This window comes from Setaria viridis, chromosome 9 (assembly GCF_005286985.2).
Source record: "Setaria viridis chromosome 9, Setaria_viridis_v4.0, whole genome shotgun sequence".
NCBI lineage: Eukaryota > Viridiplantae > Streptophyta > Magnoliopsida > Poales > Poaceae > Setaria > Setaria viridis.
Window position 1 is genome coordinate 39277903 of NC_048271.2, and position 19592 is coordinate 39297494.

The window sequence follows — 19592 nt, forward strand, 5'->3', positions numbered from 1 at the left end:
CCACCACCCGTGCACCGCCGCCTGTGCCACTCCTCCCGTGCCGAGCCGCCGCCGCCGCCACCCGTACGCCGCTCGTGGCAAGCCGCCGCCACCTTGCCCACCGCCGGCCGCACCTCCCCCATCTCTCACCCCCAAGGTAAGGGGCAAAATGGGGCCCCCTCGACTCCCTCCACCGCCCCCTCCGCCCACGGCTCGCCGCCGGCGAAGCCCGGCCGGCCGGCCGCTGCCGGCCAAATCTCTTCCCCACTCTCCCTCTCTCTGTTCCTGGGGAGAAGAAGATAAGATGCCCAGATTTTCGATCTGACCCCCTCTTTCTTCTATTAGCAAATGAGTCCTTCCACCACTCTCAAGAGATTCTCATGGATAAGCCCCTCCACCTCCATAAATATTTACAGATAGGTCCCTGGTTTAGTACAAAACAGTCCTAAACCTCCTATTTAAGCCCTAATTCATGTTTAACCCGTCATTTCATGCGCCAAACATCCTCCAATTAATCCCAAATTTCACCACGTCATCCTCCAAAATACTTTCGCCGATCCATATCCAAATTTTCCAAAAATAATCCTTCTACCTATTTTCCGTTCACGTTTTCTGTTCCGAGCTCACGGTTAAAAACCGATCTTTCTTTTATTTATTTGTGTGTCTGTTTGTGTGTGCCGTAGATTGCGGATTGCCCGAGGAGGAGCCCGAGGAGGAGTTTGACCGCGAGCCCGAGCCCGAGGACCAGTACCGCGTGCCGGAACTCCCGGAAGGCTTTGAAGACGGCAAGTCCAATCTCACCCTTTGATGCATATTTAATACCTAGTTTTTCAAACACAACCCATTGGCCTGTTTTACAAATTGTATATTATTTCATCGCAAGACATGGTTGGATAGCCACCTCCTTGATTGTTATGAACATTCCTTGCTATCCTATGGTTGTCTCTAAATATGACACGCTCTATTTAGTCGATAACCACCGCTAGAATGCTTAGGAAATTACTACTTAACTGCAATCATTATTACAATGGTGTATTCGGAAAATAAATGTGTGTGTGTGTGTTCAAGTGAGAAAAATGGCTTTTTGGGTTCAAGGGAAAAGGGTGTGTAGACAGGATGGATGGGTATTCCTTGTGTGGGATGCCAGAATGTTGTGCTCGTACCTTGGTGGTTGAGCAATGTCGGGAGATATCCATCTTGTCGTGATTAAGAACCGAGTTGATGTGTCATCTTTCCTAATTCCACCATCGTGCAACCACTTGACCGTTGTATGGGCAACGGCTTAGCATAAATCCCACTAGCTGAATTGTTAGTCCTCAGGGGTGCTGGTGAGCAACAGGAGCCCATGGAAAAGGAGTAAGATCTTGGTGACTTAGGTCCCGGTTACGGTCTCGTGGACGAGCCGTGAACCCCTTGGGTGCTTCCGCGAGGGCTAGCCAGTCTTAGCTAAGGTGGGTAATGGCTTTGTTAGGATCCGCACCGGTACTAAGGTGATCGTGCTGCGGTACCCTACTTGTGGGAAAAGTGTACAACCTCTGCAGAGTTAAAACCTATCCGGGTAGCCGTGTCCACGGCATTGGGCGAGTTACGGCTTGGTCACATAACTAGCACTTGGGCATGGATGGTCACGTGTGTGTGTGCGTGCGTGTGTGTTGGATTTTCGGAAGTGTCCGGCAGCTGTGCCGTGAGCTATGACGGACGGGGAGTCCGATAGCGATAAAAACTTGGATCCTTTGTATAGGATCAACCCCACTCCTTGCTCGGTTACTAAAGCAAAGTTTTACAAAAATTTATTTGAAAACGAGCCTATGCATGTATTAAAATTTAGCTTTATTGCAAATGAACCTTAGCCTATCCTTATTATACCCTGTGCATAAACTTGCTTGTTTTCCCCTCCGTGGATGGGGTTGGACTTGTTGAGTACGTTCGTACTCACCCTTGCTTCGTTGCTACAGAGGAAGACCCGGACTTCATCGCCGAGGACCTTGAGTAGAGGTTGTGTCCGCACCCAACGCTGCCTGTGGTGTTGGCCTTTCCAAGATGCTGCTGCTGCCGTGTAGTCCCGAGTGCTGTCTTTTGACAGTCGCTTGGTTAGCCGTTGTTCTTTATTTACTGCTTATCGCTGCGTGGCTTTCACGCCCACTCCCTCAGGAGTTGTACGGTAACTGAATTATCTGTCGAATAAATGTGTTATCAGCCTCCTGGGACTGATATTTGTATCACATTTAGTCTCTACTTATGTGGGGACGCTTCAGTGAGCCACCCCGGGAATCAGTGCCCGATCCGGCAGCGTGCGCAGGCGCAGGCGGATCCGCCTGGGATCCGATGGTGGGATCTTCTGCGGCAGGGACTTTAGCAACGCCCGAATCATTAACATAGGCAACTTCTTCTCCAATATTGAGCTCCAAATTTGATGGATTTAATTCTTGCGCATCACCAATATTCTCACCAGAACCATTAGTAATATTAGTAACATTAGGCACACAATTTACATCCCCATAGCTAAGCAAATGTGAAGGTAAAAGAATAATCTCTTTGCGCAATTGAGCATCAGCATTAGGATTAAGATGAGCAAAAGGGAAAAATGCTTCATCAAAGACAACATCCCTGGAGATGTAGATGCAGCCAGTCAAGATGTCAAGGCATTTAAAACCCTTGTGCAAGGCACTATATCCTAGAAAGGCACAGCGAATAGAACGGAAGGCAAGTTTGCGTGAATTGTATAGCTGCAAGTTGGGCCAACAAGCACACTCAGAGACTCTTAGAGATGTATAATCTGGAGTTTCTTGAAGGAGCCGAGAAACAGGAACATCATAGCAATTAACTTTGCTAGGAAGGAGATTAATGAGATAGGTAGCTGTAAGAAAAGCATGATCCCAATATTTCAAGGGCATGGATGCATTAGCGAGGAGAGCAAGACCAACCTCAACTATATGTCGGTGCTTTCTTTCGGCAGCGCCATTTTGTTGATGAGCATGAGAACAAGAAACTAGATGTGTTATTCCTATGCGTTGAAAGAAGGAATTCAACCTCTCATATTCTCCTCCCCAATCCGATTGGAGAGACTTAATCTTCCGACTGAACTTTCTTTCTAATAGTTGTTGGAAATATTGAAAAACTTGAAAGACATCAGATTTTTTTCTTTAGCAAATAGATCCATGCATATTTGCTAAAATCATCAATAAAGCTAACATAGTAGCTATGTCTCCCAACGAATAAAGGAGTTGGTACCCACACGTCAGAAAAAATTAAATCAAGGGGAGATTCAGATGAACTTACAAATAGATTCAGATGAACCTAAATCAAGTTGGTGGCTCTTGACCATTTGACATGAATTAGAAATAGACTTTGAATCTTTAACACTAGCACATGGAAGTTTATTCAAACTAAGAATTTTTTCTACAATAGGAAAAGCTGGATGACCAAGTCTACTATGCCATCGAGTAGTTGAAGGTTTATTGACTGCAAAGGCTTGTTTTCTGGAATCTTCTGGAGACAGATGAAATCCTAAAGGATAGAGACCACCTCGGGATCTACCTTGATGGATGACTTTCTTTGTTTCCTAATCCTTTATACAAAAGAAATTTGGATGAAATTTTATGAAAGAATCATTATCTTGAGCTAGCTTATGAACAGAAACTAAATTATTGGTAGCACTAGGAACATGAAGGATATTTTTTAAAACAATATTCTGGCTTGAAATTAATCCAAGAGCATTATATATGCATGTGCATCTCATAGTCTGAATCTCACTCTTTGTGATATGGCAAAATCTTCCAAGATAGCTATTTCATTCTTCGGTGTTATACAAAGGATATATTGTTTGTTTGCACGCTCTACTAAAAGGTGAAAATATTTGACTGATAATGTTGAGAGGTGTCAAATAAAAAGTGTGCAACCTATCAGGTATCAAGCCCCACAAATAATATAAGCATTGAAGGAAGTGGAAAGAACTGCTATTGATGACCCAAAAATAGTAAGTGATGCTCAATCATTGGCAACTGCACTTGAGAAATTTGAATTTATAGTTGGTATGGTTATCTGGGATGATATTTTATCTACTATCAACATGGTGAGCAAAAAGTTACAATCTAAGATTGTGTGCTTAGATGCTACTCTCAAACATATTGAGGGGCTCATCTCATATTTCCAAAAGTATAGAGAAGAAGGTTTCAATGCTAGTATTGAGATTGCAAAATCCATTGCACCTAGTATGGACATAGAGCCAAAATTTCCTACAAAACGCCAAGGTAAAAAAAAGAAGCATTTTGATGAACAAAATGATGAAACTGAAGAATTACAACTTTCAGCTATAGATGAGTTCAAAGTTAGTTACTTCCTAGTTATTGTGGATGCTGCTATTGCTTCATTGACTAGTAGATTTGAACAGCTAAAGAAATTTGAAGAAATATTTGGTTTCTTATTCAACTCAGAAAATCTGAAGTCCTTGGATGATAATGATCTACGAAAGTGTTGCACTACTTTTGCAAAATCTTTTTCTCATGACAACAAGTCTGATGTTGACTTGGATGATTTTTTCTCTGAATTAAAAGTGTTGCAAGTATCTTTGCCAGAACAATTGATGTCAGCATCCGAGATTCTTCAGTTTGTTAAAGCTGTAGATTGCTATCCGAATGCCTCCATTGCATATCGGATTCTCTTAACTATTCCAGTGACAGTAGCATCAGCCGAGAGAAGTTTCTCCAAATTGAAACTATTGAGAAATTATTTGAGATCAACTATGTCACGAGAAAGATTGAATGGCTTGGCTATGTGCAGGATTGAGAAGGATGTTTTGGACGACATTAATCTTGATACCATTCCTGAAGATTTTGCATCAAGAAATGCTCGAAGATGGTTTTTTACAAAGCACTGAAGCATTATATTTTTATTTAAGGTAATCATAATGGTTATTGTTTTTAGTTTTCTTGTTACACTATTGTTATATTTTATGAGCTATATATATTGCAAAGTAATTTTTATTATTTGTACTGTATACTTAAGTTTTCAAATTAAAAATTAGTTCAAGGGGTCCTTATTTTCATCTTGCCCAAGGGCCCTTGATATTATAGAGCCGGCCCTGCTTGGTAGCGCGAGCGTGGGATTAGATGGTGACGCCATAGGCTTGATTTGGGAGGTTGTGGATGTTTATGGAAGAGGATGCTCTAATTACCATGTAAGAAAGGAGTAAACGTGGTTGACTATCTTGGCCGACCACGGTTGCGCGTTTATAAAGGGTGAAAATCACCAACAGATTTACATAGGTACAATTGTGATCATCTAGGACTCGTTTGCCTTATAACTTGAATTGCAAGTAGAACGTATCTCTAAGCAATCCAAGCTAGGACCACAACCGCAGCTAACTTGTTACAAACATATTTCTAACAGTGTGCACCGAAAAAGTTGATGCTGACCATTGCATGAAACTGGTTTGGGCGCTACTGGGCGGACTGTCAGGACTACTCCCCAGACCCACGAGTAGACCTTGGACAGCCCACTAAGGGACGTACTCGGACGTGATCAGAACAAGGATGGGCGTATCCTACTCGGAGTAGTCTTGTATGTTTGTGGAAAACTACTTGGGCCGATACCAAGTAGAACTCTATAATAGTACCCGACTAGGACTCAGACTTGTAACCCTGCCCTCCCGTGTATATAAGGCCGGGCAGGGACCCCCCTCAAACAACAATCCTCAAGACCAGAACGTACATCAATACAAACCAACACACAGGACGTAGGGTATTACGCGATCTAGCGGCCCGAACCTGTCTAAATCGTGTTCCTTGCGTCACCATTGATTCCTTGATTCTCGACAACCCTTACCGCACAAAAGACCACCTAGGGTACCCCTAGGCAGGTTGCCGGTCTAAAACACCGACACGGACCCCGTTGCCAAATCTCGGAGACAATCACGCCAGATGGCAAGCAACGAAAGGAAAACAGAGATAAAATAGTAGGAAGATCTTAATACTGTATTAGTGATGCCTTCGTAAGGAAAAATGCTATCGTTATCACAGTGGATCGAAAAAACCAACCAACATTCTCTTCAAAATACAGTATCATTTGCATCTTTTTTCAGATAGTTGAAATGTTGGATTCGTAGGACACGCTAGCCGAGGGGGAAAAAAGGGTAGTAATCAGGAAGAAAAATAGGAGATCGTATGGACTATTACAACAACCTACTAAACCATGATACGTACCATGTACTCACATCATAACAACCATCGCTATCTGAAACTAGCTACGATGACTAACATAGTACTCGAAGCTTCGCCCTTATCCGCCATCATCTAACCAATAACCTCGTGGGGAGCACTGGGTTTTGTGCTTTGGCACAGCACAGCAGGCAAGACCTAATACGCAAAGCAAGCTGCAGTCTGGTAGGGCCTCATCAGCACCTCCAAACCGTACCGATCTCTCTCGTTGATTTCAGGGAGTAAAATTAAAAACTGTGAGAGTGCACTAACACTAACCTCGTGCCGGTGTCGCGGAGGTGAATCGCGGAACCGATTCAGCCGAGATGTAAGGCTGTCCACACCGCGCGCCGCTAAACCCGCTGCAGCGCGGTACTGGATGGCTGCCGCTATGGAAGCGGTCGGTCGGTGGACTGCTACTCCTGGAGGACGTGCCTGCCGCCCGCTATCCGCTTCCCGAGGTTCCGCGCGGAGAGAGAGAGTTGGGAAGAGAGAGGTAGGGGAAGGGAGGGGAAAAATATGGAGTAGTTAGTATAGAGTATGAGATAGAGATAACACAAGTGTGGAAGAAATGAATATAGAGTAGAGAATCTCGATGACTAGGATAGAATATTCTTTTTAGAGTATGAAAATAGAGGTTGACGAGTGTGGATAGCTTAACCCCGCTACGAATTCGGATGGCAACTTGACCTTGTAGTGGGAGGACTAGGAGGAGGGCGGCGACTTTTATTTACCAGTTGACCGGGATCCAATTCGAACAGACCGCCATCACGGCAGAGAGCACGAGCGTATCAACCTCCAGACTCCAGTCGTCGACTTTCCCCAAGGTGAAGGGATTTTTTTTAAGGCTTGATTTGGCAGCAAGGGAGTCAAACCCTAGGGAGCAAAGCCACCAGGAGGATTTTAGTGGCAAATCAATTTTTCGGTGGTAAATCAATAGGCCGGGAGGATCTCCCCACCTAGGTTTGGGAACCAAAAGGCTAAATTCCTCTTTGGAGCAAAAAAAAATACTTCAAAAAATTAAAATAAAGAAAAATAAGAAATAAACATTCTTGTTCAAATAAATGCATCCTTGTTCAAACGCATTCAAATAGCATAGATGGTGATAAATGGGTGGGTGTGAGTGGCTGACCCAAAGCGACTCGGGATGTGCTGAGTATAATGTATGTGTGCAGAAGATGGGAAGTGATGGTCCAAATCAAAACTCTCATCCCCATTACTCAGCTCAATAACATCAGCAGTTCAACACAGTAGTAATAAGCAGTAAAGCATTACATACTTTAGCACAATTACGACTACAACGACCGGTGATTCTCAGTAGAAATAGAGCATTCAAACATAGCACCTATGGTTTAGCTAGATGCTTAGCTAAAATAAACGCATTCAAACAGTACTGAAACTGAGCACATATGGTTTAGCCAATTCCAGCCACATCCCTATTTCCATCGGTAATAAAACATAGCACAGATAGTTCATTCCATCCCAATGATACCAACTTGGTTCTGATCGTGTGGTAGTTAGCTCACTGAAGTATAGATCATGAGAGATCTACACTCAGATTAACAATTAAAGGCTTAGATTCAGCATATAATTCAAAGCAGACAAATATAGACAAATAGACATGTTAATCAATAGTTAAGTTAATGATCAAGATAGTAATTCATAGAAGCTACAGAAGGTTAATAATTCAGAAGCTACAGAAGGTTAATAAATTGTCACAGAAGCTACAAAAGTTAGCAATTCAGAAGCTACAGAAGGTTAATTCAGAAGCTACAAAAGGTTAATAATTGTCATACACTGAGCATATTCAAAGAGACATACCTAATTTTTTGCTTTAGCCACATTAATCAAACATTAGGATTCTTGGTTGTAATGAATATCTTCCTATGTGTCTCAAACTCAAAGACATCGAAAGCATATGACTTCTCGTTATCGGTTAATTTAGACATAGCATCCACTTGATCAATACACTTCTCAACTGAAAATTCTTCCTCACGCACTTTCCTTTCTTCAAGAGCTTGCAAAGTTTTTCTGGTTTGGCTCTTTTTGTACTCCACATATCCCTCAAGAGCAGATCCAATGTGACTTTGCTTACGCTTTCTCCCACTTCACCATCTTCCTATATTGAATCTTGAGCTTCATTGCATTTATTATGTGCACTAGAAGTCTCTTGGCCATCGAAACTCGAAGCAAATGGATTAGCATCCAAGTGACTGCTGCTTTATTCAAAGTTATTTCTTTCAACAGGAGGTGCAGGAGGAGGAACAGTAGGAGCAACGGGAGGAGGAAGAGCAGGACGTGCAGGAGCAGAAGGTGGATCCACTTGCATGGTTGATGTGAAGTTTAGTTTTCCTGTAGCAACACTTCCTTTTTTCAGGAGACAATTGTAACTCATATTAGAACCACAAAATTGTTTGATACTGAAAGCAATGAAATTAAGCTATGCAAGTGAGGAAACTTCACCTACATAAATTAAGCTATGTAGCCTTTCGTTGCTAACATTGTGTGAGAGCATAAACATGAACATCCCAAGCTGCTCCTCAACAGCAACACCTCGTGTGTCATGGAGCAAATTCTCTCTTCTAAGAAAGCCTGCTGTGACTTTAAATATTTCAGACTCCATTCAGAACTCAACTTTACACCAACTCAGGTGACCTTCAAGGATTTCCTTAACCTTTTTAGCACCAGGAAGAGAAGATGTGTGCACAGACATTTTCTCTTCTTGTAGGTATGGAATTATGGCAGGAACAAGTACAAAAAATAGCTCATCATCCTTTTCCTCCTCCAACAAGAACTGCCTAACTTGCTCCTCCCAAAATCCCATTTTCTAATGTACGTATATATAAATCATATTCTTAATTAGCGCAATGATCTAAGCATTTATCATATACTTAATAATAAAAAATAGGAAATGAATACACGCAGCAAGTAAGAGAAAATGATAGCGCCCATATATATCTAAACTAAGAGAAATCAGGCTAACAAACCAATATAGTAACCCATCAAATAGAACAATAAATCAACAAGAGCAGCCAACCAATAACTTTCAGCTTGGATTTCACCATATAGCCTAGATCCCTAGAAAAATAGGTTCCTAAAAGATTTCATACAAGGCTACAACCTCATAAATAATGAATTATCGGAAAGGACAGAAAAGATGATGGCATCAAACAGGGTTGCATATGTCAGAGTGATGCACGAATAGAGTTTTCAATTAATAGAACAATTCCGCCAGCTGACAGCATATGAGCCAACTTGCCACAGTAAAATAGCATTCAACATCACATGTCAGTACTTCCCCAATAAAAGAAAAGGCGCTCATTTTTTCTAACCACAATATAGCTAGAATCAATCCAATCTCCAATTCCACAAATCATCATAATACAAGTACCAAAATTTTCTTTTTATGCCTGTGATGATGTGAATAGAAGTATACAAGCACCATAGAGTCTAGCATAGCCACACATCATGCCACAAACCAAAAACATGTCTGGTGCTGAGTTACTTGACTAGAATTTTTGTTGACAAAAGTTCAAGCTCATAACTGATCCCTGTATGATTGAATTAGTTTACGTCACCTAATATCACTAGAAGTAAAAATTCCAAACATGTATTTCCTGATCGGTTCTATAGTTCCCAATTAGCCATCAGAATGAATATGAATAAAACTCGCCACTTCACATCATTTGGATCAAATATGCATGAACAGCTACACAAAGAAATGCGACACACAAATCAAAAGATGCTTTACACATTAAAATGAATCAATATGCTAAACCCAATAAATGGATGCCACATCCAGGCTAAGGTACAATACCAGGAAAGGAAAAAAAGATTTATGCTCTTAACGAATCTAGGGCTTCATCCAGATAAACCAATCATTTGTACAATGAAAAACAAACCAATACTTGAAAACACTACCTCTAGACATGCAGAGATAGATACTAGATACAAAAGAATATCATTTCTACGTATAAAAAAATCAGAAATGCGGCACCTCCTACTTCCAAACATATTTGGATCAAAATGAACATTCCTACAATAGAAATGGGACAACTCCCTACCAGATCTTTGCGTATTCATACACATTTCAGCATCAAAAGAAAGATTCTTATAGACAAAAGAAAAGAGTAAAAGGTGGCACCTGATGGCTGATGGGGAGGCGGAGGTGGCAGGGGAGTCCGAATCTAGCAAGTCCCCCGCCGTAGGAACTGCGTCAGTGTCGGGGATAGATCCCCAGTACCTGCAAGGAAGGAAGAAGGCGGATTCCTACTAGAATTCCCCTGTAATCCTACTACGATTCATACCACGTAATCCTACTAGGACTCCTCCTTATAACCGACTAATTATCTCACCCCCGGAGTATATAAAGGAGGGCGAGGGTACCGTCTGCGTCCCATGACCCGAGTACAAGGTGGAGCCCAGTCGGAATCGTGCTCTCCATCACCGAGTTGTACTCGGCTTTGCCGAAAACCAAAAGCTACACACCACCAGAAGAAAATGTATTGCTATCTCTGCAGTGTTTCGGAGGCGGGCAAGAAAATTGCCAACCCGCGAATCAAGAAAAACAAAAAAAAGAGAAAATCCATCTCTCACGCTTCACGTGGACTAGGAAAAGTAACAGTAGCAATTCCCTGTACGTGAATTGGAGGAAAGAATTAATTGCTACTCTCGCATGCGGGATCAAGGCAGAGACAAACCTGTCCAAAACTACTCGGTTTGGCTCAAAACTACTCGAGGACGAACGCTACACACAACTAGTCGGAGACAGGTCTCTTCTTTAGTCAGCTTCGCCAACAACCAACAGCTAGCAACATTGACCTCGCCATGACAAACGACGACCTGCCAACGACTACTTCGACTACTCATCTCGACTAGAAAACTAGTTGAGGGCGGATTCCATGTGACCGACAACTAGTCAGAATCAACTCCGACTAGTCGGCTTTATAAATAAACCATTGTGGCTTCATCGATGAAAAACTCAACTACCCATCTCGACTAGAAACTAGTCGAGGGCGGGTTCCACATAATCAATAACTAGTTGGAATCGATCTCGACTGGTTGGTTTCGTCAACAGTTGACACGGCTTCGTCGACAATCATCCACGAATCAAGCTAAATCACTTTTTTAATTTTATATAAATTTTCAATTTGTTTTCCGCATGCAGGGCAACGCGCCGACTACTTATTTGTGTACACCTCTCAACAGGAATTACCCTTCAGAGCTACACTTTGCCAACTATTCCTAGAGCATGTTGACCGACAGCCATAGGCTTGGTATACCAAATTACGGAGGCTACGGCCACGAGTTTGGTGCACTAAGTTTTGGAGACACCATCACGAGTTCGGTACATTGAACTTTGGAGGCAATAGCCACAGATTTGATGCACTAAATACACCGAAGCGCAGCAAATTCTTGCGCACAACACCCGCTCTACTCGCTGGAGGGTAGCAAACTCTTGCGCGCAACACGCGCTCTACTCATCGGAGGGCAGCAAACTCTTACGCACAACACGTGCTCTACTCACCAGAGGGCAGCAAACTCTTGCGCGCAACACGCGCTCTACTCGCGGGAGGGCAGCAAACTCTTACGCACAACACGCGCTCAACTCACCCGAGGGTAGCAAACTCTTGTGCGCAACACGAGCTCTACTCGCTGTAGGGCAGCAAACTCTTGCGCACAACACGTTCTCTACTCGCCGGAGGGCAGCAAACTCTTATGCGCAATCGCGCAGTCTCTTTTGTCGCAACAACGACTACTCATTTTTGTCTTCTCTTAAGGTCAAGTTTCGGCGACGATGCTCCAAGATGCTAAGCATACCTCCAAAGGCATAGCTAGTTTCCAAACTCGGGGGCTAAGCACCAATTACTACTCGTGGCTCCGCTAGCTCCTAGACTCAGGGGCTAAGCACCGGAATATCTCCAATGGCTCAGCTAGCTTCCAAGCTCGGGGGCTAAGCGCTAACTAGTACTCGACGTGGCTCCTCTGGCTCACTTGGCGCATAAGCTCAGGGGCTGGACACCGCAAAACTACTCGAATGATGACTTGCATGAAGATTCAAGATCCTTGGATTGATTAGCTCGAGGGCTAATAAGCTACACCCAACAGTTAATTTTTCAAGATGAAAGAAGAAGATCTAAGATTTTATTGACCCTCAGTCTGATTCTTCGATTCAACCAAGGCTCGGGGGCTACTCCATATGGAGTGCGACTTTTGCCGCCCTCCATTATATGAAGATAACAATATCAAGATGATTAAGGCTTGAGCACACCATAGCCTCATGGCAGCTTTGAGAAACTTTGAAGATTCAGCCAGATAAAGTACTCGAAGACTACCAAAACTACTTGGTGAGGATCTTAAAAATACTCGAAGACTGCTACATTCGACTATAAAGCGCTCGAGGGCTTGTCGGGGATAGATCCCCAGTACCCGCAAGGAAGGAAGAAGGCGGATTCCTACTAGAATTCCCCTGTAATCCTACTAGGACTCATACCATGTAATCCTACTAAGACTCCTTATAACCGACTAGTTATCCCACCCTCTGGAGTATATAAAAAAGGGCAAGGGTACCTAGATCGCCAGCTTAGAGCCAACTGAGAACCCTCAGAACCACCAAGAGGTTCAACACCAAACAACATCTAAGCGCAACGCGCAATATACAACGTTCCAAACAGAACGTAGGGTATTACGCTACTCTGGCGGCCCGAACATGTATAAATCCGTGCCTTGTGTCCGCGTTTTTACCTTTGAGTTCCAGGCCCGACTATCCCCCCACCAACCAATCTACTACCTCGGGATACCCCTCGGTAGGTTGCCGGATATAAAACACCGACAATCAGGTCATCATTCGCTTGTGTCTACAGCTTTTCCTCCCCAAGGTCTGCAAGAACTTTTGCGAGTGTGAGGTGAAGTGAGAAGAGGAGAGGAGAAACCCTAGCATGGTAAGGAGAGGCTGACGAAGGAGGACTTACCTGATGCAGAGGTGGATACCTGATGCGGAGGCGGTGGAGGAGACCACAGCAAGGGGCGTGCGATGGCGGAGGAGAGAGCAGCTCAACCACACATGGCGACTGCGGCGGTGGCGATCTGTCGAGCGACGGGGGAGTCGAGTCGGGGGCGTGGCGGGGAAAAATGCCATACCTCGGCAGGTTGGATGCGTTTTCGCGCGGATAGTTGGGCTCGCTCGGACCGGAGAACTTCCCGCATCAGACTTCCAAATGGGTCGGAAAGATCGTGCATGGAAGATTTTTGCGTGCACTTCCTCCGCGTGGAAAAGGCCGGGAACCTCGTGGGAAGGTGGGCTGCCAAGCTAGCCGTAACGGGAGAACCGGAGAAGGGATTTTCGGAAGCCGGATTTTCCGAAGCCAGATTTTCCATGTGGCAGCGCGGCCCGGCGGCTGCGCGTCGTGGGCCGAAACAACACGTGGTGGTGTTTCGCGAATTGGGCTACAAACGTATGTGGGCTTAATTTGTTGGGGACCCTCAACTAGTGGTGGTTTTATTTTATTTTTTGGATAATGGGACTAGTGGTGTCCACACACTAACACACATTATCAGTTGCACAATGGAGTTCACCTCGACCTGGCGAGACGAAGAAAGGCAACATCTTTGTTTCTTTTAAGAACGAGAGCCAACATCGGGCAATGACTTGTCTACTCGTCGGCACGCAGTAGGCAGCTTGCCCCGTCTCGAAATTAAAACGAAAATACGGAGTGCTTTACATCACGACGAAACTAAAAAGGACATAGTCAGTGGCGGATTCACATTCACATACTGCTCCCACCTTTTCTTCTCTCGTACTCAAAGCATCAAGCCTATGTTTTCCCGGTTAATTCTATCACCAGTAGCACAGAACAAGCCAGGTGAAGAACGGGGGCTTTGTTACCTGTACTGTCAAACACGGCATTGCCCTCTAGAAAATAAAACAGTGGCAACGATAGCCCGAGGTGAGGAGAGACTGACCTCTGACCAACCCGGATGGTTCTCGCGGTCTCACTTCTGCATAACCCGATCATTTGCATCCAGAGACGTGACGCTGAATCACTTCCACACCATGTTGCGCCATCCACAGTTCCGTAGAAAAGGGCTGTGTCACCTAAACACTCGGACAAATCGTGTACAGCATATGGTCACATTCTTTTACGGCAGCACGCAAGCATGCATGGGAGGGATGAATGGCGAAGCAGAGATTCAGTTCGATGCTACTTGCACCTGTTCGCAGTAGGAAGGGGACCAACTACCAGCTGCTCAACAGACACCCGAGGCCTGCAGGGATTACCAAACTCGAGTACTCGACCACCACCGCCGACTGCACGGACCTGACGACGATGGCATATTTTGGCATGCTAATGTCTGGTGATCATTACCGCCGCGCGCGTGCGGGCACCGATCTGCGATTTGTCCGCATCATGCTCCAATCAGCACTCAGCACTCCACCAGAAGCTGCTGTTGGCAGGAGTGATGACACAATCAGCACTTCAACAGATTATATGAGCCTCAAAGGACACGCCGACTATTTTGAACAAAGGATCAATGATTAGGGGCTGATTCCAGTATCAATGTTCAGGAGCGCGAGAGGTTCCATGCCCGTTTGAATTCAGAGCCAAGGATGCTGAAACTGAATAACCTTTGAAGGCGTGAACCTGATTTTCTGAAAGATTGGAAAATTGCAGAACGAAACAGCAGCAAGATTCCACAGATGACAAGCAAAAGCATAAGAAAACTGTGCAAAATGATCTTGCCTGAAGAAATTTTATTAGCCTACCCGAAGCGACTGCAACCATGGTTAGGAACTAACGAACGAACGAACTGCCTGACGCACACATTAGCCAGCGAAATTACAACCGCGATATGTTCACTTCACATGAACCCGACTACTCCCCCTCCCTTCACCGCTCTGCCGCACTTCACTTCATTGAGGCTATGAAACAGGACGGGATTTTTATACAGGTTTACGGCAAAAAGGAAAGGAACGCTTCGCTACTAGCTGCTTCAGATCACCCGGAGATCATGTTACTTCCTGCTGAAGAGGCTGCGCAGCCTGCCGCGCTCCAGCTTCTCAAGCAGCTTCTTGGCGCCGGCGACGTCCTTCTCCGAGAGCTTCTTCAGGTACCCGATGGCGCCGTGCGAGATCATCAGCTTCTTGCACCGCTTGCTCGCCGACAGCGCCAGCAGGCAGGAGATGGCGTACTTCTTCGCCGTGTTCTGGGGGCTCGGCTCCAGCAGTTGCACCAGGTTGGGCACGCTCTTCTCGTCCTTCTTGATGTCCCGGGCGTTGGGAGGGTACCCCATCAGGCTCGCCACCGCCTGGGCCGCCGCCTCTCGGGCGCCGTTCGACTTGGCCTCCAGCAGCCGCACCAGCAGCGGGATGCACCCGTGCTCGCCCACCAGCCGCTTCATGTCCGTGGAGCTGGAGACCTTGCAGATGGCCGCCGCGGCTGCCTGCTGCGCGCCAACGGAGCCGTCGCGGAGTGCGTGGACGAGGCGCGGTAGCACGCACAGCGACACCAGGGTGTCCGGCGAGACGGTGGCGACGAGGTTGCGGAGCGCGGCCACGGGGGATTCCTGTGGCAGCGGCCCGTCGATGTAGGCGAGCAGGCTGCGCAGGCCGCCCTCGGACACTACGGCGCGCCGCAGGTTGTCGTTGCTTGACGTCAGGTTCTGCAGGCACTCCGCGGCGTACTCCTTGGAGCCAGGCACCACGCCGGAGTCGAGCAGGTTGATCATGACCCGCACCACGCCTTCCTCAGCCAGCGCCTGCCGGACCTCCGGCACCGCAGAGATGTTCTTGAGCGCTCCGGCCGCGGCAGACTGTGAGATGGAGTCCCCAGTCTGGCAGACGTCGATGAGCGGACGGACGCCGCTGTGGCCGACGATGGCACGGGCAATGTCGGGCGACATGGACAGCCGCTGCAGCGTGATGACGGCCTTCTCCCGGCCGACTACGCTGCCGGACTCGGCCAGCCGGATGAGCGGCGGCAGCGCGCCTTCTGACACGAGCAAGCCCTCACAGGTGCCAGACTCGGCGAGCAAGCAGAGAACAGTCGCAGCCTTCTCCCTGACCTTGGGTGCCGTCGCCGTGAGCAGCTGCACCAGCGCGGCCACGTTGCCACGGCCGAGCGCCGACAGCACGCTCTCCTCGTTCTCGCGCAGAGCATCAAGCAGCCCGTCCACCGCCCGGTGCTTCGCCTCCGCGTGCCCAATTTGAAGCCTGGCAAGCAGCTCACGCACGTCCGTCTGCGCGCCCGCCGTCGCTGCCGCCTCAGCCTGAGCCACCGGGACCGTCGCGTCGGACAGCACACCAGTCTTGACAAGAAGAGCGCAGTCCCGGAGGTTGAGGTCCAGCTTCCCGGCGAGCGCGTCGAGGTCGCTCTGCATCTGCAGCTTCCCGGCCTTTGGGGGCTCGCGGCAGCGCGCGCCGAGCTCCGCAGCCTCGGCGAGCGTGGCAGCCACCGACTGCAGCAGCTCCCGGCAGAGCGCGTTCTTGGAGAAGCAGGGGTGGCTGGACAGGTCCGACAGGCACGGCGTTACCCGCTCCAGCCTTACTGCGATGGCCTTCCACCGCCCGCCGAAGCCAGTCGCCGCGCGCGCCGCGGCCAGCGCCGGGGGCACCAGCCCGCGCGCCCGCTCGAGCAGCTCCTCCGCCGTCGCGTCCCCGGCCACGGCCGGGCAGGTCCGCAAGCTCATTTCTTGGCAGCTACAACACCTCAGCTCGTGACCTGCAAGTACTCACTCCTGACAGATTAGTGCTCATTCACTACTCGCTCACTCCTTTGCCACTCAAGCGGAAAAGACAAATCTTGGAAAAAGAGCAAGCGGAGAAGAAGCTGGAAGGAGACGGAGCAAGGGAACGTCGGCTATTTTAGCGTATCAAAAAATCCAAGGAAAGCTCCAGAAAACCATAAGCCCACCGAGCTACTCACCCCTGATACTGATCTTTTCTTCGGCTGGAAGATTGGTACGTCGAATTGAGAGGTGTGAATGCGGTGACCACAGCCACGAAATTATGAGAGGGTACGAAGGCGCTATCGAAATTTCCCAAGCGTTTTTCCGTGGTTACCCAACGGCGAGTCTGGTCTGGGCATTTCAAAAATTGACTCGAGGAATGATGACTGGGTAGGTGACGAGTGAATGCGAACTCACGAAGAGAAAGAGAAAATGCAACAGAAATGTCCAAGTGGCACGAGTGGAATGGAAGACCACAGTAAAGATGAATGCTGCATCTCCAGCCAAATTCAAAACAGAGTGACCAATGCAACGCAGTTCTGATCAGCGAGAGATTTTTTTTAAGAAAAAGGTTCTCATTTGGTTTGCAATAGTGGAGCTACTAATACTAGCTTTTTTGAAAGACCAAAGCAGCTACTAATAGCTTGATTTATCAGAGGTGCTGGTGGGTTCCACCTGTGAAGAACGTGTGGTTTAAAGCGAAATACGAATGCTTAAGACTGGCCCCGATTAGCAAAATGGAGTAAGATTTGGGTGCTGATGATTTTCACATTACTTTCTCGTATTCTACTCCAAAGATCTCGCACTTTCGTCGCAGAAAAGAATCATGGCGAAATAATTGCGTGGGGAACGTATCGGAAACGGACCGAGTCCTCTGAAAAGATGAACGCAAAAATCTCACGCGGATGCTTCCCGTAAAGCCATGGCCTACCACGCATGCATGCAAAGGAAGATGAAAAGAAATGCTTTGGCTGGAGGGTTAAGAATGACGGTCGCATTGGGCTTAACCTCATGATTCACGAAGAAAAGCTAGCTCGCGCTAATTAGCACAGTACGGAAAGACGCGCGGGCCCACCGGCGGCACAACCACCAAACCACGCGTGCGACGGTGCGACCTGTGGCACACGTCGCCTTTTGTGGCAACCAACCACTTTTCTCGCACGAATTAAAGGCTGTGTGGGCTCGTGACGCTACGCAACTGGTGGAACGGTGTGGGTGGGTGCAGCCGTGCATGCGGCACACGAGACCGGGCCCACGCAGTCGGTCCGGCTCGCGACCGGAGTGGACCGCCTCGGCGGCCCGGGGTATCCAAGGAAGAGACCGCGAGCCCAGAGGCCAGCGGCTCGGGGCGCTCCCGGGCCTGAACACGCTCGAGTCCGGTGGCGCGCGGGCCCGGATTTCCTTCCACGCGCCTGCTGCTCATTGGGCTGTGCTTCTACAGTGCGGGGGCAGTTAGGTCATTTGACAGCAAATAGTTCAAAAAAAAAAGACAGCAAATGCCGTGCGGACGCCGGCGTCGGCGCGACGGCGCCGGTAGAGACGAGGGGGCGGATTTCGTCTGCGTTTTCCTAGCTTTTTGTACTTTGCAAAGGGCCCCAAGAGAAATCTGAAAAGAAAAGGTGCACCAACAGAAAGGATCTTTTCCCTTGCAATTCCTCGGAAGCAAATCAAAAATTTAAGCTCTCTACTCGTTCGGCGTCGCCCAACCGAAGGACGATTCATCGCGATTTCTAGGAAATTCGAGAGATTTTCTGCAGAGACCATCCCTTCCATAGTGGAGAAAGCAAGGCGGAAGGCAGCAGCTAGGATGCTTGGCTTGGAAGCCCACCAACGGAGCAAAAGCGCGATCGAGAACGAAGAGCAAAACGGGGATATCACACAGGAGAGCAATGTGCTGGTGGCTGCGGTTTACCTCTCTCGCCGACGCTTCCTCTTCGGCCCGTCGCGTCGCCGCTCGCCGCCCCTTCTCCTCGTCCACCACCCCTTCCCGACGTTCCCGTCCACCTCCTCCTCCCGGCGCCGATCGCCGCGGCGCAGAGTCCAACCAGAGCTAGAGCGGCTGCAATCAGGACGCCAATCATCAATCAAACGCCCGTCGTCCTAGAGCGCACCGCACGCCCGCATGAACATGATGGAGAAGCGGGAGCAAATAGCGGAGGGAGGAGGATTGGGGAATCATGAGCGCCTGCACTCACCACGAGCACCACCTGCTCCGCCTCTTCCGCGCTCTTGTAGCTGTCGCGGAGTCTCGTCTCCCAGCTAGAAGGCGAGCGAGTCGTTCGGGGAATTTATTCCAGCGGACTGGTAGTACGCAGCCCGGCCGCTGCTTCGAACCGAGGTTTTGAATTCAGGGCTCCCGGGGCCGTCGGATCGGGACGTGGGGCCCGGGGGACGGGCGGTGGGGATCGGGGAGTTGGCGGCTGCGGGATCCGACCGTTTGAGAGGCTGCGGCGGCGGGGCACGCACACGAGACGATTTTGAAATGGAGGGTGCGCCGCCTGCCTGCCGTGCGGTCCGGTGCGAGTTGCGCCGCGTACTTGGTGCGTGGCGGACTCGCTGGTCGCACTGCCACTCGCCGCGACTTTTTACGGCTTTTCCTCTGACATTCGCTGCAGACGGGCGAGAGAAGCACAGAGTACGATCTTTTTTTGAAAAATCAGGTTGTTGTGCGTGTATACCGTACTTGTTTGTGCT

General features: G+C 47.9%; 1 protein-coding gene across 3 annotated transcripts; it reads right to left on the reverse strand.

The window, feature by feature from the left end:
* Positions 1 to 14910: 14910 nt before the first annotated feature.
* On the reverse strand, positions 14911 to 19236 carry LOC117839578 (uncharacterized). Of its 3 annotated transcripts, XM_034719952.2 has the most exons (3): positions 19094 to 19236; positions 18811 to 18957; positions 14911 to 16891 (listed from the first exon to the last, which is right to left on the reverse strand). In XM_034719952.2, the coding sequence occupies exon 3, from the start codon at positions 16857 to 16859 to the stop codon at positions 15186 to 15188; it is 1674 nt and encodes a 557-aa protein (XP_034575843.1). In that variant the 5' UTR covers positions 16860 to 16891; positions 18811 to 18957; positions 19094 to 19236; the 3' UTR covers positions 14911 to 15185. The 3 variants fall into 3 exon arrangements, with proteins under 3 accessions (XP_034575843.1, XP_034575842.1, XP_034575844.1); XM_034719951.2 differs by lacking the exon at positions 19094 to 19236 and having other exon boundaries at positions 18811 to 19087; XM_034719953.2 differs by lacking the exons at positions 18811 to 18957; positions 19094 to 19236 and adding an exon at positions 17096 to 18804.
* Positions 19237 to 19592: the final 356 nt, after the last annotated feature.

What these genes read in the sequence shown, in the direction of transcription:
- LOC117839578 (XM_034719951.2), bottom strand. Translation starts at nt 18,979, where the DNA reads ATGATTGGCGTCCTGATTGCAGCCGCTCTAGCTCTGGTTGGACTCTGC. An exon ending in AGGAAGCGTCGGCGAGAGAG is followed by an intron (nt 16,892 to 18,810) that starts GTAAACCGCAGC and finishes GAGTACTTGCAG; the next exon opens with GTCACGAGCTGAGGTGTTGT.